The 21,162-nt window shown below is 37.7% G+C and overlaps 1 protein-coding gene across 3 annotated transcripts in view; it reads left to right on the top strand.

Annotated features, from left to right (window-relative positions):
• LOC128653833 (multidrug and toxin extrusion protein 1-like) overlaps positions 1-21,162 on the top strand; it is a 363,968-nt gene that overhangs the window by 239,546 nt on the left and 103,260 nt on the right. For all 3 annotated transcript variants that reach the window (XM_053707365.1, XM_053707364.1, XM_053707368.1), the window contains 3 exons: positions 2,003-2,100; positions 13,644-13,757; positions 13,845-13,912. In XM_053707365.1, coding sequence (XP_053563340.1) covers positions 2,003-2,100; positions 13,644-13,757; positions 13,845-13,912 — 280 coding nt within the window. The remainder of the gene's footprint in view (positions 1-2,002; positions 2,101-13,643; positions 13,758-13,844; positions 13,913-21,162) is intronic.

Below are 21,162 nucleotides of genomic sequence, written 5' to 3'. Positions count from 1 at the left end.
CTGTAGACTGACTGTGTTAGTAGTTAAAAGAATAAAAAAAAAAGACTAAAAAAGCCAGGTAATTAACCTTTGCTTAGATGAACGGGCAATGTAAATCTTGCCCTGTTTGCTAAAACATTTTAAGCTTAAAAATATTAATTATAAACAGAATAGGCTAGATTACAAGTGCCGCTACGTTTTTCGTTTTTATACTTGTCGGGTTGCGTTCATATTACAAGTTCCAAAAAAAAGTATTTTGCGCTACCGTTAACCCGAATAGCATGAAAAACTAAGTTAAGCTTTTCTGTAAGCGTGCATGTACTTCCCCCATAAAAATCAATGGAGAAAAAAGTAGTGGGAAAAAAAACTAACACCTGAGATCGCACAAACACCATCGCATTTTCGCATTCCCCATAGAAGTCAATGGAGAAAAGAAAAATAGCATATTCGCATTAAAAAATTTCAAATATTTACAGTAAATACATAGTGAAATCTTTATTGAATATGAATATTGCATAAATATGTTTTATCATGTTTTCATCTACTTAATGGCAAAGGGATAGAATGCACTGACACACCCCCATACCATGACAGACGCTGGCTTTTGAACCTGATGCTGATAACAGCTTGGATGGTCCTTTTCCTCTTTGGCCCGTAGAACACAACTTCTGTTTTTTCCAAAAACTATGTGAAATGTTGACTCGTCTGACCACAAAACACGATTCCACAGTGCTACTGTCTATCTCAAATGAGACAGAGTCCAGAGAAGTCAGCGACGCTTCTGGACAGTGTTGATGTATGGCTTCTGCTTTGCATAGTAAAGCCATAACTTGCATCTGTGGATGCAGCGGTGAATGTTTACCAAAGTATTCCTGAACCCATGTCAGGATATCCTAGGTTTTTGAGAGATCGGAGATCACGCACATTTAGAATTTGTTTTTGGCCTTTGCCCTTTCCACATCGAGATTTGACCAGATACATTGAATCTTTTAATTATATAGTGCACTGTAGATGGTGAAAAGCCCAAAATCCTACCGATTAGACTTTGGGGAATGTTGTTCTTAAAGTGTTGGATTATTTGCTGACTCATCTGTTAGCAGATTGGTGAGCTTTGACCCATCCTTGCTCTTGAAGGACTAGGTCTTTTTTGGAGGCTTCTTATATACTATGATTACATGATTGCCTCACCTGTTTCACATCATCTTCTTATTTCAACTTGTCACATCACTATTAGTTCTAAATTGCCCTGTTTCAACTTATTTGGAACGTGTTGAAGGCATCAGATTTTAAATGAGGGTATATTTTCAAAAATGCATTACATTCACAAAGTAAAACAACAAATAATGAGTTAATAATGTGTTTTTAATATAGTACAGGGTGAATTGAATTTTCAAATGACTCTTTTCATTAGTTTTTTTTTTTTTTGCATTTTCCATACTGTCCCAACTTTTCAGAATTGGGGTTGTACATACATACATATATATATATATATATATATATATATATATATATATATATATATATATATACATACACTATATACATACACACATATAAAAACATTAATATATATGTAGACATATATATATATATATATACACACAACAAAATCGTATGCTATATGTATGTATGTGTCTCAATGCTGAAGCCATGTGCCAGCCTTTCTTTTCCTCTAACACCCAAGATCTTCAATCTTTGAGCCCTTATAACGTTTTTGTGCAATATTTTTATTAATAATGTTAATATGAATGGAACTGTACTTTGTAATGTATTTTTGATGTGTTTTGTGCAACTTTTTTGTTTAAGAAAACAGTTAAGCACAGCTCAGAGATCGCATTTTCGATCCACTTGTAATGTCAATGGAATGAACATTTCTTGCAAAAACACGATTACGCTAGTACAAAACTGCTTGCGCCTCACTTGTAATCTAGCCCAATTACAGGCGGTGATAATTAGCACTAGGCATATCATCCTATATTTAATAGTAACAATTAATATTTACAATACATATCTCTTAATTTAGAGGAGCTTCAGTGGCTTTAACTATCACTTACACATCTGAGTTGATCTTACTTTTCCTCTTCATCCATCTGAAAAAGTTACATGTGGACACATGGCCAGGTATGTAATACTTATTACTTTTAGTAATATATAAAACATGTATCTTGCCACCGCTGTTACAGTAACTTCAATTATTTATTGAAATTCTCACTAAAACTATCCATAATAAGTAACTTTAAGAAATTTCAGAAGATATGTGAGAAATATGCAGTGTGTAGTAATGATTTCTTCAGTGCATAGTATATGGGAAGTCAAGAGACTTATATTGTTAAATAAAATAATTACCTTTTTCTTGCTATGTAGGCAAATGTTCTCATATGTGAATTTTTCAAAACTCATTGTTATGAGATTAAACATTTTCATAAAACAATTTTATGAGCAGGTAAAATGTTTCACCATACCTTTTAGTAATATAACGTTACAAATAATATTTTCTATGTAACTTGTTTTAGAAGCTGTAATATATATTTTATGTGATTTTTGTGATTTGAATGGGACAGTTTAATAGGAATTGCAAAGTTGCATCTTACCAAAATATAGTCCTACGGGACTATAAGTAAAGTGTTTATTGACCACATTTAGTGCCTGACAATCTAAAGCTCTACAAGGTTCCTCAAACTATTTTATAAAAGCAGATTTTAGCTTTAGCTTTTTTAGCTCACTATTGAGAGTTCTGGATGTGAACGAGAAAGACCTAAATCACAATTTAATTCTCAATAAAAAAAACTCAAAGAATTTTGTGGGATCATCAGGCCCATGTCATATGATGCAATATGACAAGATTGAATGCCACAAAGAAAAGATTTATAAATACTTTATACAAAAATCTCTTTATGATGTATATTTCTTTTCATCCATGTTATTAATATGAAAGTAAAACAGTATGGTTGTATAATGTATATTTTACAGTATAGGGCCAGATTACAAGTTGAATGAAAAATATTGTTTACCGCTAAAGCGATATTTGCACTCAACTTAGTTATACCAGTGCTTTGCATACCTCGTGTGTGCATTGCACAAAAGCATTGCGCTTGTGAGAGCTCACTTCCATAGGCTCTAATGGGACCCTCATTCTCATGCCGTGGTTAATTCTGCCCCAGAAGAAAAGAGGTCGGTCCCTCCACAAGACCAGGTCTCTCTGCTATGTGGTTTAAGATGATCTAAAATTAAGGTCAAATAATGATTGATGCCAGTGGATAGAGCTATGCTCAAATATCTGAGTGCTTTTAGATGGACATTTTAAGAGCTAATTGATTTAAAATATTTGAATTCACCTAGATGAAGATATATGTTTAATATTTCTGGGCTTTTTTTGGTTATTTACAAAAAATGTGGAATGATGTCCAAATGTTCTGAATTCTTCTAATATCAAATCGAGGATGTAGGCGAAGTTAAGGAAAGCAGTACATTGTCTGCCTTAAGCAAAACGTAATATTCATTAAGGTCTACAGTAACACCTGATATCAGGGGATTGTTTCTAATACCTGAGGCCAGAGCCTCCATATTGAGTATAAAGAGTATTGAAGATAGTGGACAGCCCTGCCTTGTCCCATTACATATAGTTAAGCTTTTCGATATACATGTATTGGCAAAAGTGCTTCTAGTAAAAGTAATCACTGTTTTAGTGTTAACATTTTTTTTCTCTGCATGTGCATGCAAAGCATAGCTAGATATCCCCAGTGCACCAGCATTTTAAATACCATAGCTGCACAGAGTGCCAGTGGGGTTTGTATCATGTCAGCAAATAACAAATTAAATAATTACCAGATGGTACAGGCACGTTAGGGATTCTGAGCAAGTGCTGTATTTAAAATCAAAAGATTAGGAGCAAAAACACAAATTAATTATTCTTGTTTCTTTACTTGGGGACTTATTTTCTCCTAAAGTACCTTGTCTTGTTGTTTACAAATAAATGGGTAACTTATAGGAGCAGTGCTTAAGCATAAAATGCAAATTAATACTTAGATAACATAAGTCACTGGTATGTGAATTATGTTGGAAAGGGTTATGCTTTTTTTCACTGTAATATTATAATGTAAAAAAAAAAAAATGAATAAATTGGTGCTAAAATATAACTTTTATTAGGATGTATAAAAAAAGACAGCTGTATTATTATGGTGTTTTGCTGTCCTCACCTGGAATTTAAAAACACATCTCCTTCAGTTGCCATATGTTTTAAGTTTAAATCTGTAGTTGATTAAAATAATAGGAATTGTTAACAGTAATATCCACAGCCTAATGACCTTTTAATTATTTTTCTAAGTTATTATAGCCTTATTTTGGCTTGTTATGAAAAATATTGTATTTTGATTTTAGGCTTGAAAAAGGAATATAAAATTCCTATGGAGTACTTATATCTATGGTCTTAATATCAATTGAAAGGTGACTTAAAGATTAAAAGTATCTATCGTGTGGCTACTTTTTGTTAATAATGCCTTTTGATGAACTTAATTTCAATTGTATTTTTAGTGTGATGTTTGTGCACACTTGGTTACTACAATGCTCACGTAACCTGTGGTTTTATTACTTAAAGGGCCACTGTAAGTAAATATTTTCTATGCCTGTTACTAACTAACTACCCCAAATACGCTTTTTATCAATAGCATTTCATTAACATATCTCTACCGTATATCAGAAATCTTGTCTGCAAATTTAATTGTTTTCCAAACCCACTCCGTGGGTATCCTTTGCTCTGTACCAATCCGTTTACAATACCTAGGTTTCAAAATGGCGCTTTAAACACAAAGTTATTGGTTTAAGTATTTTGAACACTCAGTGCTGAAAATAGTGGGCAGGATAACGTGACATCATCGGCGAATAAAAGATATAACTTTTAGAACTTTATGAAACTTCGTTTTGGAGAAAATATAGGTCAGTAGGTTTTAATTAATGTTTATTAACTTTAATATGTTAGTTGTTTAGCTTAAGAATTATAACAGAAAGTAATCCTTTAATGTGACTTAATATTGTCAAAGTCACAGACTGATAAAGAAGAAGTTCTTAAATTTGCAGCAGTAAACACTGTTATAGTGTTTGTCAACTTAGGTGTACAGCTTTAATTGTACTACTATTTGGAGAGCTGTTGTACTCTTATTTATTCCAATGTTGCTATAACATATGGTTTTTACCTGGGTGTTTGAACAGTCTTGAGCTCATAAAGAGGGAATTCATTAAATTTTCAGCAACTGACAATAGTATAATGTTTCTTAAATTGAATATACAGCTATAATTATACTGGTGTTTTGATTGTTGTAGTGCTTGATATTGTTTCCTTTCAGTAATGCTAATGTTTTTGTTTTGATTGTAATAGATCCTTTATAGGCTTATTAAATTCTAGCCTTGTATTTGGATCTTGTATGCTAAAATGTTTATATGGTTTCAGTGAGTATTAAATAGCTTGTTGCGTTATCTGACTGAATACATATATTATTACATTTGCACCTTGAAACGGAAACAAAGTGTTTCTTTGTAAATATGTTTCTAGTGTAATTTTATCACCTTTAGGAACTTCTTAATATGTTTTGCTGTATATTAACTAAAGATCTGTATAGTTGCAAGAAGTTAATCCTCTTAACTCTAATGCTGTTACTGTTGTGGCAAAAACAAATATATTTGTTATTGGATATGCATTTGGCATATATCTTCTGAGCAATGTTCAGCTTTCCGTATTCTAATTACTGTCTGCTGCAACCTTTAAGACACTTCTACAGTCTTGTCTGATAGCGGTTTTTCAACGGTATAAATTTTATATTCATATTATCTCTGGTCTATAATTGTATTTATCTATACTGCTTTTCTATAAGACAACTCTGTATTAGTTAAGTTAGCCACACAGACTATGCCTGCAAGCTAACCGTAAGTCACCTTAATACCAATTAAACCATAGACATCTAAGTTTTTTGACTTAATCAACTTGTACTAAATTTTATAACTTCATTATACAACTTAGGAGAGCAATTAAAACTGAAACCCCTGACGCGGCGTTTCTCATACGCTTCCTCAGAGGGGGTATTTAAAATGCTGGTGCACGGTGCTTACTTAAAACACTTTTGAAACCGCTATAGCTTTCATTAGAAGCATTTTTGTAAATACATTTATATTACAGAAATGCTTCTTTTTAAAACTGAAATGCATCCATGTGGATTCCAATTTTGGCTTCAATGTTGCTTTAATTTTCCAAATCCAAATCTGACCAGAGAACCGTATAGAGATCTGCAGCTTTTCTGTGTCAGTGGATATAAGAACTGTTTTAATATTAGCAAGTTTAGCATATTCAATAAGTTGTTGGAACAAACCCTGCCTTGTCAGTATGTAATATTTGAAGTAAAATTGCATTTAGTCATATAGCTAATATTTTAGCATAGATTTTTAAGTTTGAAATGAGAAGTGAAATGGGACGATAATTACTAGTACTAGTAGGGGGTTCCGGGTTTGTGTACTACAGAGATAAGTGCTTCTAACATGGGAGGGGGGAAATGACTAGCATTGTCATTAAATGAAAAAGGGAGAAAATATGAGGTGCAAAGAGATAGTTGAAGGTTTTATAATATTGATTTAAAAAGTTGTCAGGACCCATGTCCTTACTACATGGCAAACTACTTATAGCATTAAAGACTTCTTGAAGGGTGATAGGGTCTTACAAAGCCTCCGAGGTCTGACTAGAAATCTTACTTAGGTCTAGCTCTCTAAAAAATTGATCTACATCCCCCAGGGTGATCATTTTGTGTAGTAGGTAAATTATATAGCCCTTCATAATAAGATCAGTAAGCATTAGTTATCTGGAAATGTTCATAAATGATCGTTTCATTCACAGCCTCAAAATTACTTATAACATTTTGATACATTTTATGCTTTAATGCCCTTCAATGCAAGCAAAGGTGCGGCTCTGTTTCCTCCTTAATAATACTGTAATTCATTTTGCAATGACATTATGCAGGGCAATGCTATCCCACATGAAGAGTTGAGGGTTAGGATTGTGGTGATCCCCAAGCCCGGTAAGAACCCAGAGAAATGCCAAAGCTATAGACCAAATTCCCAGATAAACCAGAATGTTAAAATCCTCACCAAAATTTGGGCTAACAGGCTTAAGAAACTAGCCCCAAAACTGGTCCATCCGGACCAGTTGGGCTTTATCTCAGATAAGGATGTGCCAGATAACATGAGGAAAACTATATCTGTGGTAGATTATTTTAAAGAAACGCCTTCTCTGCTCCTATCTTTGGAAGCGGAGAAGGCATTTGACAGAATAGATTGAATCTATATGAACACAGTTCTGATGGAATTGGTTTTCGGGGGGGGCTTTATTAAGGAGATAAAGGGACTATACTCTAACCCGACAGCGGTCATCAGGGCAGCAGGATTCCAATCTAAGACTATAAAAGTATTGAATGGCACCCGTCAGGGGTGTCCCTTATCACCAATACTGTTTGCTCTATGTATGGAGCCACTTGCCGCTTGTATTAGTAATAACTCAGACATTTTCAGGAGTGGTAGTTAGGGACTCGGAATATAAACTGTCATTATTCACGGGCGATGTCCTCCTGACTTTGACTAGACCCCTAATATCCTTGCCCAACCTATAACAAACCATACATAACTTCTCATTTGTTTCGGGCTATAAGATTAATTTAGACAAGAGTGAGGCATTATCTATAAATCTTCCGCCACTTACCAAAAAATTGATTGAGACCAACTTTGAATTTGTCTGGGCCACGAAGTCAATTACGTACTTTGGCATTAAATTATCAGACTCATATCACAAACTCTATGATTTGAACTATGTCCCACTCTACAAAACAATCAATAAAGACAAAAAATGGAGAGCTTGCAAATTCTCCTGGTATGGTAGGCTTTCCGCGATTAAAATGAACATCCTCCCAAGAATTTTATATCTCTTTAGGGCACTTCCGATCAAGGTATCTAGATCAGACTTACAGTAATTACAGGTTTTTTTAAACACTTTCCTGAGAGGGGATAGAAGGGAAAGAATAGCCGCGCATATACTATCCCGGCACAGACAATTGGGGGGAGTAGGCCTCCCGAATTTAACCGATTACTATCATGCGGCTAGACTGGCGCAGGCTTCTTTGTTAAGTAAGAACGACTTCAATATTTTATGGACCAGACTTGAGACAGACCTGGGTGGTTATGATTCTCTTGCAGATGTACTGTGGGAACTAGACCACACATTTGACAGTCATAACTATAAAGCTCTCACCACTAGTGAGACAATTAGGGTTTGGAAATCATTTACTGGGAAATTAGCTCACGCAAACTCTAGGACCAAACCAATTAAATTTCTCTTGCACCCAGACTTACATTCACAAATAGGGAAATTGTTTAATAAAGGACTCTATAGGGTAGCTGACTTTCTGGATGGAAACCAAATACAAACGTTCTCTTGTGTCCAAGATAGTATCCAACCTCTGAAGTTATAATGGTTCCTTTACCTCCAGATTTCCTCTGCCATACATAAATACTGTTACCCATGGGCCCCACAGACACTCACGACGTTAGAGGGTACTACACAATTCTACAGAGGATGTGGGGCTAGGGACACACACATACACATGTGGTGGGAGTACCCTGTGAACAGTTACAGAGACTTTTGGGCAGAGTACTGGGAGACTCAATCATCCTGACCGTAGAGCAGGCTCTTCTAAACTACAGACTCAAACCATACAATAAAGCAATTAACACGTTCATTAAGATTGTATGCCCTGCAGCTAGGATCTGTATAGCCAGACTTTGGAAGGTAGGGGCTCCAGTCTGGCCTGAAGTGATAGATAAAATAGAGCATTTATATACTATGTCAGACTTAGCCGCATCTATTCAGGGGAGCAGGGACCAATTTATTAAAATTTGGTTCTACTGGATAATACAGGAGAAGGCAGAGTAGAAAGGCGGTTGGAGGTCGAGTGAGGCTGAACGAAATACTAGGAATATCTAGAGAACTTACCCTTTTAGAGAATCAATACTCTAGTTCACATCCCAATTCTCTTCTAAGAAAACGACGAGACTTGATAACGATAGAGAGGGGTGGAGGGTTATTTAATAGTACCACAGAATTGTTTATGTTAGTTCAAAAATGTTATTTCAGTTTTGCAATATGTTTTTTAAAAAAAAGCAAAAAAAAAAAGCAGAGGAAAATTGCAAAGAACATGTATGATATAATGATACAAGATGTAAGATATGAGGAGTTCTATGTAACACTTTAATGTATGGGATATAGAGGGATGTTAGTGCTTATTCTAGGCAAAAGGGATTCTGAATATTGCATCATTTTGTAATGTCTGTTGGATAGCTGTGAAATTATTGTTATGTTGTAACCTTAATCCTTTGCTTCTAATAAAAAAGAAATATTTCAACTAAAAATACTGCAAATCCCTCTGCAAATTAGCATTTAGGGCACCTCGGCCACATTTAAAGGGTCACTAAATTCAAAATTAAATTTTCATGATTCTTATAGAGCATGACATTTTAAAAACATTTCAACTTACGTCCATCAAAGTGAACACAATATTTCATATGCACACTTTCTGAGGCACTAGCACCTGATCATGTGGAAGAGTTTTCAATGTATATGTATATGATTCTGTGATTTGCTGATGTTCGTCACGTGATACAGGAGCAGTGAAATTTAAAGGAATTTTGAAATCTGAATACTGTATTTAATGGTTATTTCATTGATTCAGGAGCTCTTTGTTTTTTTATGGATTTGTTTATGTCTGTTTTCTGACAATTTTAATTTGTCTAAAAATACTAACATAGCAAGTGTTTTCTCTTTTATTTTTAACCCCTCACTTCCCAAAGTTGAATCATAAAAGCACCAGAGCCATAAAAAACTGTTTATTCATATCCTTGCTGAACTTATGTATGTTTTTTTTTTATTGTTTGAGCATGTTTAAAGTTTATTTTAATGTTAAAATAATATCAACCATAAAGTGCTGATTAGATTTGTAACATTTACAAAGCATGCAAAAATTTATCATCCAATGCAGAAGAAAAGCCCAGGGCCTCGATCCGAATTTTGCGCGGGTTTGGTATCCTATATACGGCGTAACCTAGAAGTTACGCTCGTATATTTCTGCCTTCGGCCATAGTTTTTTGGCCCACAGGCAGGTATACCAAACCCGCGCAGTTTGGTATCCAATATACAGCGTAAGGACTTACGTGGCGAAAATGGAGAAATCTTACTCCATTTTCACCTCGCCACAAATTGCAGCAGTAGTAAGCCTTACGCTGTCTATTGGAGCCCCGTAACTCCCTAAACTACCTGCCAAATAAAACCTAACACCTAACGCATGTGCAATGTCTATCTACCTGTCAACCGCGATCTGCCAAATAAAACCTAACACCTAACGCATGCGCAATGTCTATCTACCTGTCAACCGCGATCCCCCGCCGTAATCCCTAATAAAGTATTTCACCCCTAAACCGCCGCTCCCGGAACCCGCCGCCACCTACATTAAAAGTATAACCCCCTAATGTGATCCCCCTACACCGTCGCCAGCTACATTACATACCCCCTAATGTGAGCCCCTTACACCGCCGCCATCTACATTACCTACCCCCTAATGTGAGCCCCCTACACCGCCGCCAGCTATATTATTAACATTAACCCCTAATTTAATCCCCCTATACCGCCGCCAGCCATATTAAATTAATTAACCCCTAATCTAATCCCCCTATACCGCCGCCAGCTATATTAAATACATTAACCCCTAATCTAATCCCCCTATACCGCCGCCAGCTAAATTAAATACATTAACCCCTAATCTAATCCCCCTACACCGCCACCAGCTATATTAAATATATTAACCCCTAATCTAATCCCCCTGCACCGCCGCCAGCTATATTAACTATATTAACCCTAATATACCAATCAGCCAATCGGATTGAACTTGAATCTGGGAGATCTTCAGGGGGGTAGTGTTAGGTTTATTTAAGGGGGTTTGGGTAAGAGTAGGGGTATGTGGGTGGTGGGTTGTAATGTTGGGGGGTGGTATTGTGTTTTTTTTTACAGGCAAAAGAGCTGATTTCATTGGGGCATGCCCCGCAAAAGGCCCTTTTAAGGCCTGGTAAGGTAATAGAGCTGTTAACTTTTTTAATTTAGAATAGGGTAGGGAAATATTTTTATTTTGGGGGGCTTTATTATTTTATTAGGGGGCTTAGAATAGGTGTAATAAGCTTAAAAATCTTGTAATCTTTTTTTATTTTTTGTAATTTAGTGTTTGTTTTTGTAATTTAGTTTAGTTTATTTTATTGTATTTTAGTTTAGATATTTGTAGCTTATTTAATTTATTGATAGTGTAGGTGTATTTGTAACTTAGGTTAGGATTTATTTTACAGGTAAATTGGTAATTATTTTAACTAGGTAGCTATTAAATAGTTATTAACTATTTAATAGCCATTGTACCTAGTTAAAATAAATACCAAGTTACCTGTAAAATAAATATAAACCCTAAAATAGCTACAATGTAATTATTAATTACATTGTAGCTCTCTTAGGGTTTATTTTATAGGTAAGTATTTAGATTTAAATATGAATATTTTAATTAATAATATTAATATTAATTAGATTTATTTTAATAAGAATTTAGTTAGGGATGTTAGAGTTAGATAGGGTTATTATACTTAATATATATATAATATAATAACGATATTAACTATATTAACCCTAATATAATTAGGGTTAATATAGTTAATATATATAATATAATATCTATATTAACTATATTAACCCTAATATAATTAGAGTTAATATAGTTAATATAGCTGACGGCGGTATAGGGGGATTAGATTAGGGGTTAATGTATTTAATATAGCTGGCGGCGGTGTAGGGGGATTAGATTAGGGGTTAATGTATTTAATATAGCTGGCGGCGGTATAGGGGGATTAGATTAGGGGTTAATGTATTTAATATAGCTGGCGGCGGTATAGGGGGAGTTGATTAGGGGTTAATGTATTTAATATAGCTGGCGGCGGTATAGGGGGATTAGATTAGGGGTTAATTAATTTAATATAGCTGGCGGCGGCGTAGGGGGATTAAATTTGGAGTTAATAATTTTAATATAGCTGGCGGCGGGGTAGGGGGATTAGATTAGGGGTTAATAATTTTAATATAGCTGGCGGCGGTGTAAGGGGCTCACATTAGGGGGTAGTTAATGTAGGTGGCGGCGGGGTAGGAGCTCACATTAGGGGGTAGTTAATGTAGGTGGTGGCGGGGTAGGAGCTCACATTAGGGGGTAATATAGATAATGTAGGTGGCAGCGGGGTCCGGGAGCGGTGGTTTAGGGGTTATTTACTTTATTAGGTGGCGGCGGGGTCCGGGAGCGGCGGTTTAGGGGTTAATACATTTTTTATTGTTAGGATAGTGAGGGGGTATAGCGGATAGAGGGTTAGACGTGTCGGGCTATATTTGGGAGGCGTGTTAGGCAGTATGGGAGATTTAATAATTTAGTCAGGTTTTGTAGGCGCCGGCAGTTTCTAAAGTGCCGTAAGTCACTGGCGACTCCAGAAATTTGTACTTACGCAGATTTCTGGACATCGCTGGTTTATCAGACTTACGGCACTTTAGCATCTGACAGCCCCGTATATAGGATAGCTCGAGTTGCAAGCTGAATCTACGGGCGGCGGGGGTTCCCTCGCTTGTGCCGCAAACTACGATCTTTATCGGATCGCGCCCCCGAACATAAAAAAGCATTTGTTTAATGAATAAATTTACACATGTGTAAATTAACGGATTAAGACCAATGTAATCATTTACTTCGATCAGGGTTTATTTCTAGAGGCAATACTGATGAATAAGAAAAGTCCAGAAATCCTTAGAAAAGTGATCAAAAAGTACAGTTAAAGGGACACTGAACCCAAATTTTTTCTTTTGTGATTCAGACAGAGCATGCAATTTTAAGCAACTTTCTAATTGACTCCTATTATCAATTTTTCTTCGTTCTCTTGCTATCTTTATTTGAAAAAGAAGGCATCTAAGCTTTTTTCTTTATTCAGAACTCTGGACAACACTTTTTTATTGGTGGATACATTTATCCACCAATCAGCAAGGACAACCCAGGTTGTTCACCAAAAATGGGCCGGCATCTAAACTTACATTCTTGCATTTCAAATAAAGATACCAAGAGAATAAAGAAAATTTGATAATAGGAGTAAATTAGAAAGTTACTTACAATTTCATGCTCTATCTGAATCACAAAATAAAAAATTTGGTTCAGTGTCCCTTTAATTGGAATCCCACTGTCTAAATGTCCCCATATTGGGTGTAATCTTGATACAATAAATTTGCTATTGATTTGTATTCTAACAAATTAAAACGAGCTACAAATCTGAAAACACCTCAAAAAATATATAAGGTATTTAGTAGGGGAATTTTCAGGAATTAGAAAAGGGACCAATATCCTTAGCTGATTCTTTCAGAAAATGCCACACTATTTCAAGACCAGAAACAATTATAAGTTAAATACATGAATTGGATGAATATTGAGAAATGTTTATATACTGGAATAATGAATGTGTAACACACCTTTTTATGCTCATAGTTTCAATATTTGCAACTCACATATCTTTTTCATATACATTTTTATCTTCAGGCTGGTCTTTTATTTGTTTGGCGGACTGGAATTCTTTCCTGTCTCTGGGAATTCCCAGCATGCTGATGCTGTATACTGAATGGTGGATATACGATATAGCAATCTTTTTAGCAGGTTAATACAATTCATCCATTTATTTGTTCTTTAAGTGTTTTTTTGGGGGGGTTTTAAAGTTTTTATTTATCTTTTTTCTTGATGTAGGTCATATTAACTTAGTGGAACTTGGAGCACAAGCAGTACTGTTGGAACTTGGCATCTTTCTCCATGAGGTATCTCTATGTCTCAAATGTAAATGTTTAAATAAGTTATTTTCCACAATAATTGTATTCAATTATTTACCAAGCAATATTTATGCAGCAGTCTAGATAAAAAGACAGATTTGATCAAATCTATTTATCTGCAGTTCTTTTATTTTTCTCCTATGTATCACTGCACTAAATTCACTAATATATTCTGCAGCTTCACCAGTTTCTTCAATATCTTTATTGTCTATGTTACTCTGTGCATCCTCTTAATAAGGCCCCGATATTCAAAGCATCGACAAACCAACGAGAAACTGCCTTTCTGTCCTCGTCGGCCTCGCAGTCCTTTGTTCTGCTGATATTTTGAAAAAAGGGGGTGGACACATAAACTGCCATTGAGTGGCGATTTGTCTCCCTTAAGAAACAATAGGGATTGTGTCTTCTGCAAAAGTCTGCCAACATCACCACTTGTCGTCACTTTCAGCAGTTTGGGGGCATATTTGAAATGTTTCTACACAGCACAGACAGTGCACTCACTGAAACCAAACACTATTTCTGTGTAGGAACACTTCAAATAATGCCTGTGTGACCTAACTGTGACTACATCTACACTACCTGCCTCACACTGAAAAGTCTTGTCACTGAAAAGGTGGTGAGACAAACATGGCAATGTATCACAATCAAAGTACAGATTGCAACCCTTGAAAGGCCTGGCTAACTCCCACAGAACGCTTACATCTACGTCATACTTTAGCTATACTCCCCCAAGTGCGAATAGCTAACTCCCTAATACCGCCTATACCTACATCATATCTTCCCTATACTCCCCCTGGAATGCCTGACTAACTCTCAGAGAACGCCTACATAATGTCTGAAATCTACCTGAATAATAAAGTATACAAAAAAAACTCCCTATTATAGCTATTGAAGCTATGTCGCTACATTAATATACAATGTTAAAATTATATGCATCGTTATGTATAATGCATATTATTTTAAGTATTGTTTCTAATTTAAAAATGTAGTTATTTTTGCATGGTCATTTTATTATTGTAAACATAAATATTTCATTTAAATGATATATTTATGTTTAAGAAAATAAAATGAACAAGCAAAATTAACTACATTTTAAATTATATACAATACTTAAAATAATATGCAATGTACATCACAATTTATATTATTTAAACATAAATATATATAAATGCAGTGCTAAACTTAACTATTAACCCCTTATGTACCCTCACTCCAATCACAACCTACACTATTAACCCCTAATCTGCCATAACCTAAAGACCTAACCACCGTCAACCTATTAATCCCTAAACCACCACCAGCACCCCCTAAAGCAATAAGCCCCCTAACCTATTAATCCCTAAACCGCCACAACCCTAGGTCTTTCCCGTTTTGGAACAGAACGCTACACTCCTGCATGATGCTGATGAGTTCATTTCTGCTTTATCTTCTGTGTTTGGGACTTCTGGCCGTACCTCTGCTGCGGAATATTCTCTCCTGGATCTCCGCCAGGGCAATAAAACTGTGGCACAATTTGCCATCGAGTTCCACACCTTGGCACTTGAAACCACTTGGGATGGCAGTGCTCTCAAGGCAGCCTTTAGGAGAAGTCTCCATGAATGCATCAAAGATAGTCCTTCTTCTCTGGATGACTTTATAGCGCTTTGTATCAATCTGGACTCTACCTTTCAGGAAAGGGAAGCTGAGAGAGACAGAACAAGGAGGGTCCTTCTCTCTCGTCCTCCTATTCGCCCAGTTTCAGCAGCATCCACTACCCCTTCAGCTACTCCAGTTACCTCAGTAGAGGAACCCATGGATCTCTCCTCCTTCAAACCTTTAGAGTCTGAAAGGCAGAGAAGAAGGAGACTGAGATTATGTTTTTATTGTGGATCTAACACCCACCAACTAAAGGACTGTGACATTCAGCCGGGAAAAGCCAATGCTTTGGGATAACACTGGGGTACCTCTAAGCATGGTCTCAAATAAATCCGCTCACTCCTCTCAGATTCTGGTACCTGTTACCCTTACCTTCCTTCAGAATACTGTCCACACTCAAGCCTTCATTGATTCAGGGGCAGCTGGAAACTTCTTGGATCACCGTTTTATGATTCAAGCTGGTTTACCTCTTCTGCAGAAAAGACATTATCTCAAAATAACTACCCTGGATGGCACCCCCCTTGGTTCAGGTGTGATACATTTTGAGTCAGCACCCCTGACCCTGACTGTGGGAGTCCTCGACACTGAACAGCTGCAGTTTGAGGTCATTCATTCCCCAGCACAGCCTGTCATCCTTGGTCTTCCTTGGCTTCAGGTACACAATGCACAGTTCAACTGGGCTGAGGAACAACTGGCTTCCTGGGGTACCTCCTGTCTCCACTCCTGCCTTGCTAAAGTCATTCCTCTGCCCCGTATTCCCATAGCCAGTATACAGACTCCTTCAAACCTTCCTTCAGTATACTTAGACTTTGTGGATGTGTTTGAGAAAAAAGCAGCCGACGTGCTGCCACCCCACCATCCTTATGACTGCAAGATCGACCTCTTTCCCAGAGCCCAACTTCCTAAAGAGAGGACTTATCCACTCTCCAAGGCTGAAACAAAATCCATGGAGGAGTACATCCAAGAGAACCTATCTAAAGGTTTCATTTGCTCTCTCTCCTCTCCTGCTGGGGCTGGCTTCTTTTTTGTCAGTAAGAAGGATGGTGTGCTCAGACCCTGCATAGACTACAGGGCCTTGAACAACATAACCATCAAGAATCGCTATCCCATACCATTTATCACCGAGCTGTATGAATCACTCCAGGATGCTTGCTTTTTTACCAAATTGGACTTACATGGGGCATACAATCTGATTTGTATCTTTCCAGGCCATGAATGGAAGACCACCATTAACACAAGATCTGGGCATTATGAATACTGTGTAATGCCCTTTGGGCTGTGTAATGCCCCTGCAGTCTTCCAGGCATTTGTCAACGATGTCTTCCTTGACCTTCTCAATCACACTGTCATCGTTTATCTGGATGATATCCTTGTTTTCTCTTCCACTTTAGAGGAGCATCATAGGCACGTGAGACAGGTGCTTCTTCGTCTCAAAGATAATTTTTTGGTAGCCAAGCTAGAAAAGTGTGAGTTTGATCAAGTTCAGATCCAATTCCTTGGTTACGTCATCTCGAAGGAAGGTTTTGCCATGGATCCTGATAAACTCACCACAGTACTAGAATAGCTTTAACCTACCTCTTTTAAGGAATTGCAGAGGTTCTTGGGATTCTCCGATTATTACCGCAAGTTTATAAAGAACGTTTCTCAAACAGTCACTCCTGTTACTGAATTGACAAAAGGAAACAAAGACTGTAAATATTGGCCTCCTGAGACCATAAATGCCTTCTCTTGTCTGAAAAAGGCTTTTTGTTCAACTCCTGTGCTCCGCCATCCTGATTCTGACCTACAGTTCACTTTAGAGGTTGATGCCTCAGAGATAGGGGCTGAAGCAGTTCTTACCCAAAGAGACCCTTTGACTTCCAAGTCACACCCTGTAGCCTTTTTCTCTAAACGGTTTACTCAAGCTGAGAGGACCTACGATGTGGGTAATCATGAACTCTTAGACATTAAGATGGCCTTGACTGAATGGTGTCACTGGTTAGAGGGCCCCACCAATCCTATTCAGATTCTCACCGACCACAAGAATCTGACTTACCTAGAGACTGCTCATCGACTCAACCCTGGACAGATCGGGTGGGCCTTGTTCTTTTCCTACGAAAGAAAGAGAGAGACTAAATAGCACTACTATCCGGTATCCTTGAGATGCTCTATAATAATTGAGGCAGGTAATTGACCTTGCTATAATATTAGAGTTAGGTGCTGTGTACTTTTTTATTCTAAAAAAGAGAGGTTGATTCAATACAGGGATTGAAGCGTGTACACTTATTAGCACTCACATCTCGTAGTGATGTGGCTTTAGATTTAGAACATCTAGTGCAAAAAAGGGAGGACGGTCTGTGCCGTAGGAATTAAAATATAACCTTTATTAGGATTATTAAAAAAGATTCCACAAAACAAACACAAACATATGTGAATTAAAAACACTCAATGTTGAGGAGGATGCTATCAAGAGGATATAAATGCTAAACGTAGCTATCTGTAAGGAGAGTTATCTCCAGGCTTAGGATTAGGGGTATTCCTGGTTCCCTAGATATCTCCTGGTTATCGCTGCTACTATATGTGATATATAATACTTGTGAAAACAATGGTGCTATTTCCTGGTTAGAATATTTTAGTTATTCATGGTCTCAAAGATCTTTGAAAATAAATCTATTCTGCGGTATAATACCTATAGGTACGACTTCCTGTGAATATTGTTTCCAACAGAGGTCCATAGTTCATTTCTGCCTTCTGGAGAGACTTTTATAAGTTGATTAGAACCACTGTTTCCTTGTCTTCCAGCTACCATCCTCAGACCAATGAACAAACTGAGAGAGCTAACCAGGATCGTGAAGCCTACCTTTGAGCGTTTGTCAGCGCTCGCCATACCAACTGCTCTGAATTGCTACCCCTAGTTGAGCTGGCAAGAAACACTCAATGGCACTCTTCAATGTTCTCCGTTTCAAGCCACAGCAGGGTATCAACCTCGTGTCTTCCCTCTTTCAGCTCAGTCCACTGGTGTCCCTGCCGCAGACTGACACACCACTGAACTCACCACTCATTAGCAACGTATTCGCTCTCAGCTGCGTTCAGCTGTCTCTAGATATAAGAAGTTTGCTGATCATCATAGGGCTTCTGTACGTGCCATTCCAGTGGTGAACGTGTTTGGATCTCTACTCGACATATTCGTCTACGTCAACCCTGTCAAAAATTGGGGCCTAGGTTTATCGGTCATTACAAGGTCCTGAAATGGCTGTCTCCTGTTGCCTACAAAGTGGCCTTGCTATAAACCCTACGCATACACCCAGTCTTCCACATCTCACTACTTAAACCTTACATCAAGAATAGATGTACCCGGCTCCAAGCTCCTCCTCCTCCGCTCATGGTCCGTGGTTACCCCAAATATGAAGTAGCTAAGATTCTGGACTCCAGATACAAACGCAGACAACTGCAGTATCTGATACATTGGAAGGGTTACTCCATAGCAGATCGTTCCTGGGTTCCTGCCCGTGATGTGCATGCTCCATCTCTGGTCTCCAGATTCCATGCTGCTCATCCTTTGAGGCCGACTCTGGGTTCCGGAGGGAACGATTGAGAGGGGGGGCTATGTCACGCCACGCCTCTCTAGCAGTTGCTAGGGTTGCAGCGTCTACTTCCCTGCTCGTTGCCAGGGGCAGTGTCAGCTCCAGATGCGTGCGGCGCTGACGTCATCGATGCACGCTCCAGATGCCGGTCTGAGCTCAGTGGCATAAATCTGCACCTATTTAAAAGTATAGGTGATACTTTGTGTGCTCCTGGGTGTGACAGATCATTCTTTCTATGTGCCTAAATATTGTTGCTGAACCTGCCTGTCTGACTACTCTACCTGCCTTAACCCTTAAACTGCTGGATTAAATATTGTTGCTGAACCTGCCTGCCTGACTACTCTACCTGCCTTAACCCTTACACTGCTGGATTGATTATTGTTACTGAACCAGCCTGTCTGACTACTCTACCTGCCTTAACCCTTACACTGCTGGATTGATTATTGTTGCTGAACCTGCTTGTCTGACTACTCTACCTGTCTTATCCCTTAAACTGTTGTACTGCTTTACTGTTGCCAAACCCTGCCTGCCTGACCATTCTAGTGGTTTATCCTTGGACTGCTTTACTGTTGCCAGACCTGCCTGTCTGACCATTCTAGTGGTTCATCCTTGGACTGCTCTGCTGTTGCCGCTGGTTGACTGTCCTGCCTGTTGAAGAGTGCTGCCTTCCTCTTCTTACTAACTTTCTCTGCTCTGGGATATTCCCTATCATTCCAGCTCAACGCCGGGATAACAAGACTACTGGCCGAGTTTGGTCTGATAGAGGAGTATCCCATGAGCATTACACTAGCATGCCATTGGGCCAAATCAGAATTTGTTCTCAAATTGAGGGCATAATGCATAAAATAATTGTGTAAACAATTTTGTAGATTTGTTTTTAACTTTGCACCATATCATTATAACTGGCTTCAGTGAAATGAGTAAATCACTAACCAATCTGCAGATCTGCTTGAAATCTACAGGTAGACCTCAAATCTATCTATTGGGCATACTTACGCCTAGATTTAGAGTTCTGCGCTAGCCATCCAAACCAGCGTTAGGGGGTCCTAACGCTGGTTTTGGCCGCCCGCTGGTATTTAGAGTCAGTCAGGGAAGGGTCTAACGCTCACTTTCCAGCCGCAACTTTTCCATACTGCAGATCCCCTTACGTCAATTGCGTATCCTATGTTTTCAATGGGATCTTCCTAACGCCGGTATTTAGAGTCTTGGCTGAAGTGAGCGTTAGAACTCTAACGACAAGACTCCAGCCGCAGAAAAAAGTCAGGAATTAAGAGCTTTATAGGCTAACGCCGGTTCATAAAGCTCTTAACTACTGTGCTCTAAAGTACACTATTACCCATAAACTAGCTATGTACCCCTAAACCGAGGCCCCCCCACATAGCCGCCACTATAATAACATTTTTTAACCCCTAATCTACCGACCGCACACCGCCGCAACCTACATTATCCCTATGTACCCCTAATCTGCTGCTCCTAACACCGCCGACCCCTATATTATATTTATTAACCCCTAATCTGCCCCCCCCCAACGTCGCCGCTACCTTACCTACACTTATTAACCCCCTAATCCGCCGACCGGACCTCGCTGCCACTATAATAAATGTATTAACCCCTAAACCGCCTCAAAAATCCTATAATAAATAGTATTAACCCCTAATCTGCCCTCCCTAACATCGCCGACCTCTAACTTCAAGTATTAACCCCTAATCTGCCGACCGGACCTCATCGCTACTATAATAAATGTATTAACCCCTAAAGCCAACTCTAACCCTAACACTAACACCCTCCAAGTTAAATATAATTTAAATCTAACGAAATAAAATAAATCTTATTAAATAAATTATTCCTATTTAAAGCTAAATACTTACCTGTAAAATAAACCCTAATATAGCTACAATATAACGAATAATTACATTGTAGCTATTTTAGGATTTATATTTATTTTACAGGCAACTTTGTATTTATTTTAACTAGGTACAATAGCTATTAAATAGTTAATAACTATTTAATAGCTACCTAGTTAAAATAATTACAAAATTACCT

Source organism: Bombina bombina, chromosome 3, assembly GCF_027579735.1.
Source record: "Bombina bombina isolate aBomBom1 chromosome 3, aBomBom1.pri, whole genome shotgun sequence".
NCBI lineage: Eukaryota > Metazoa > Chordata > Amphibia > Anura > Bombinatoridae > Bombina > Bombina bombina.
Note: the sequence above shows the minus strand (reverse complement) of the source record. Positions and strands in the feature narration are given on the sequence as shown.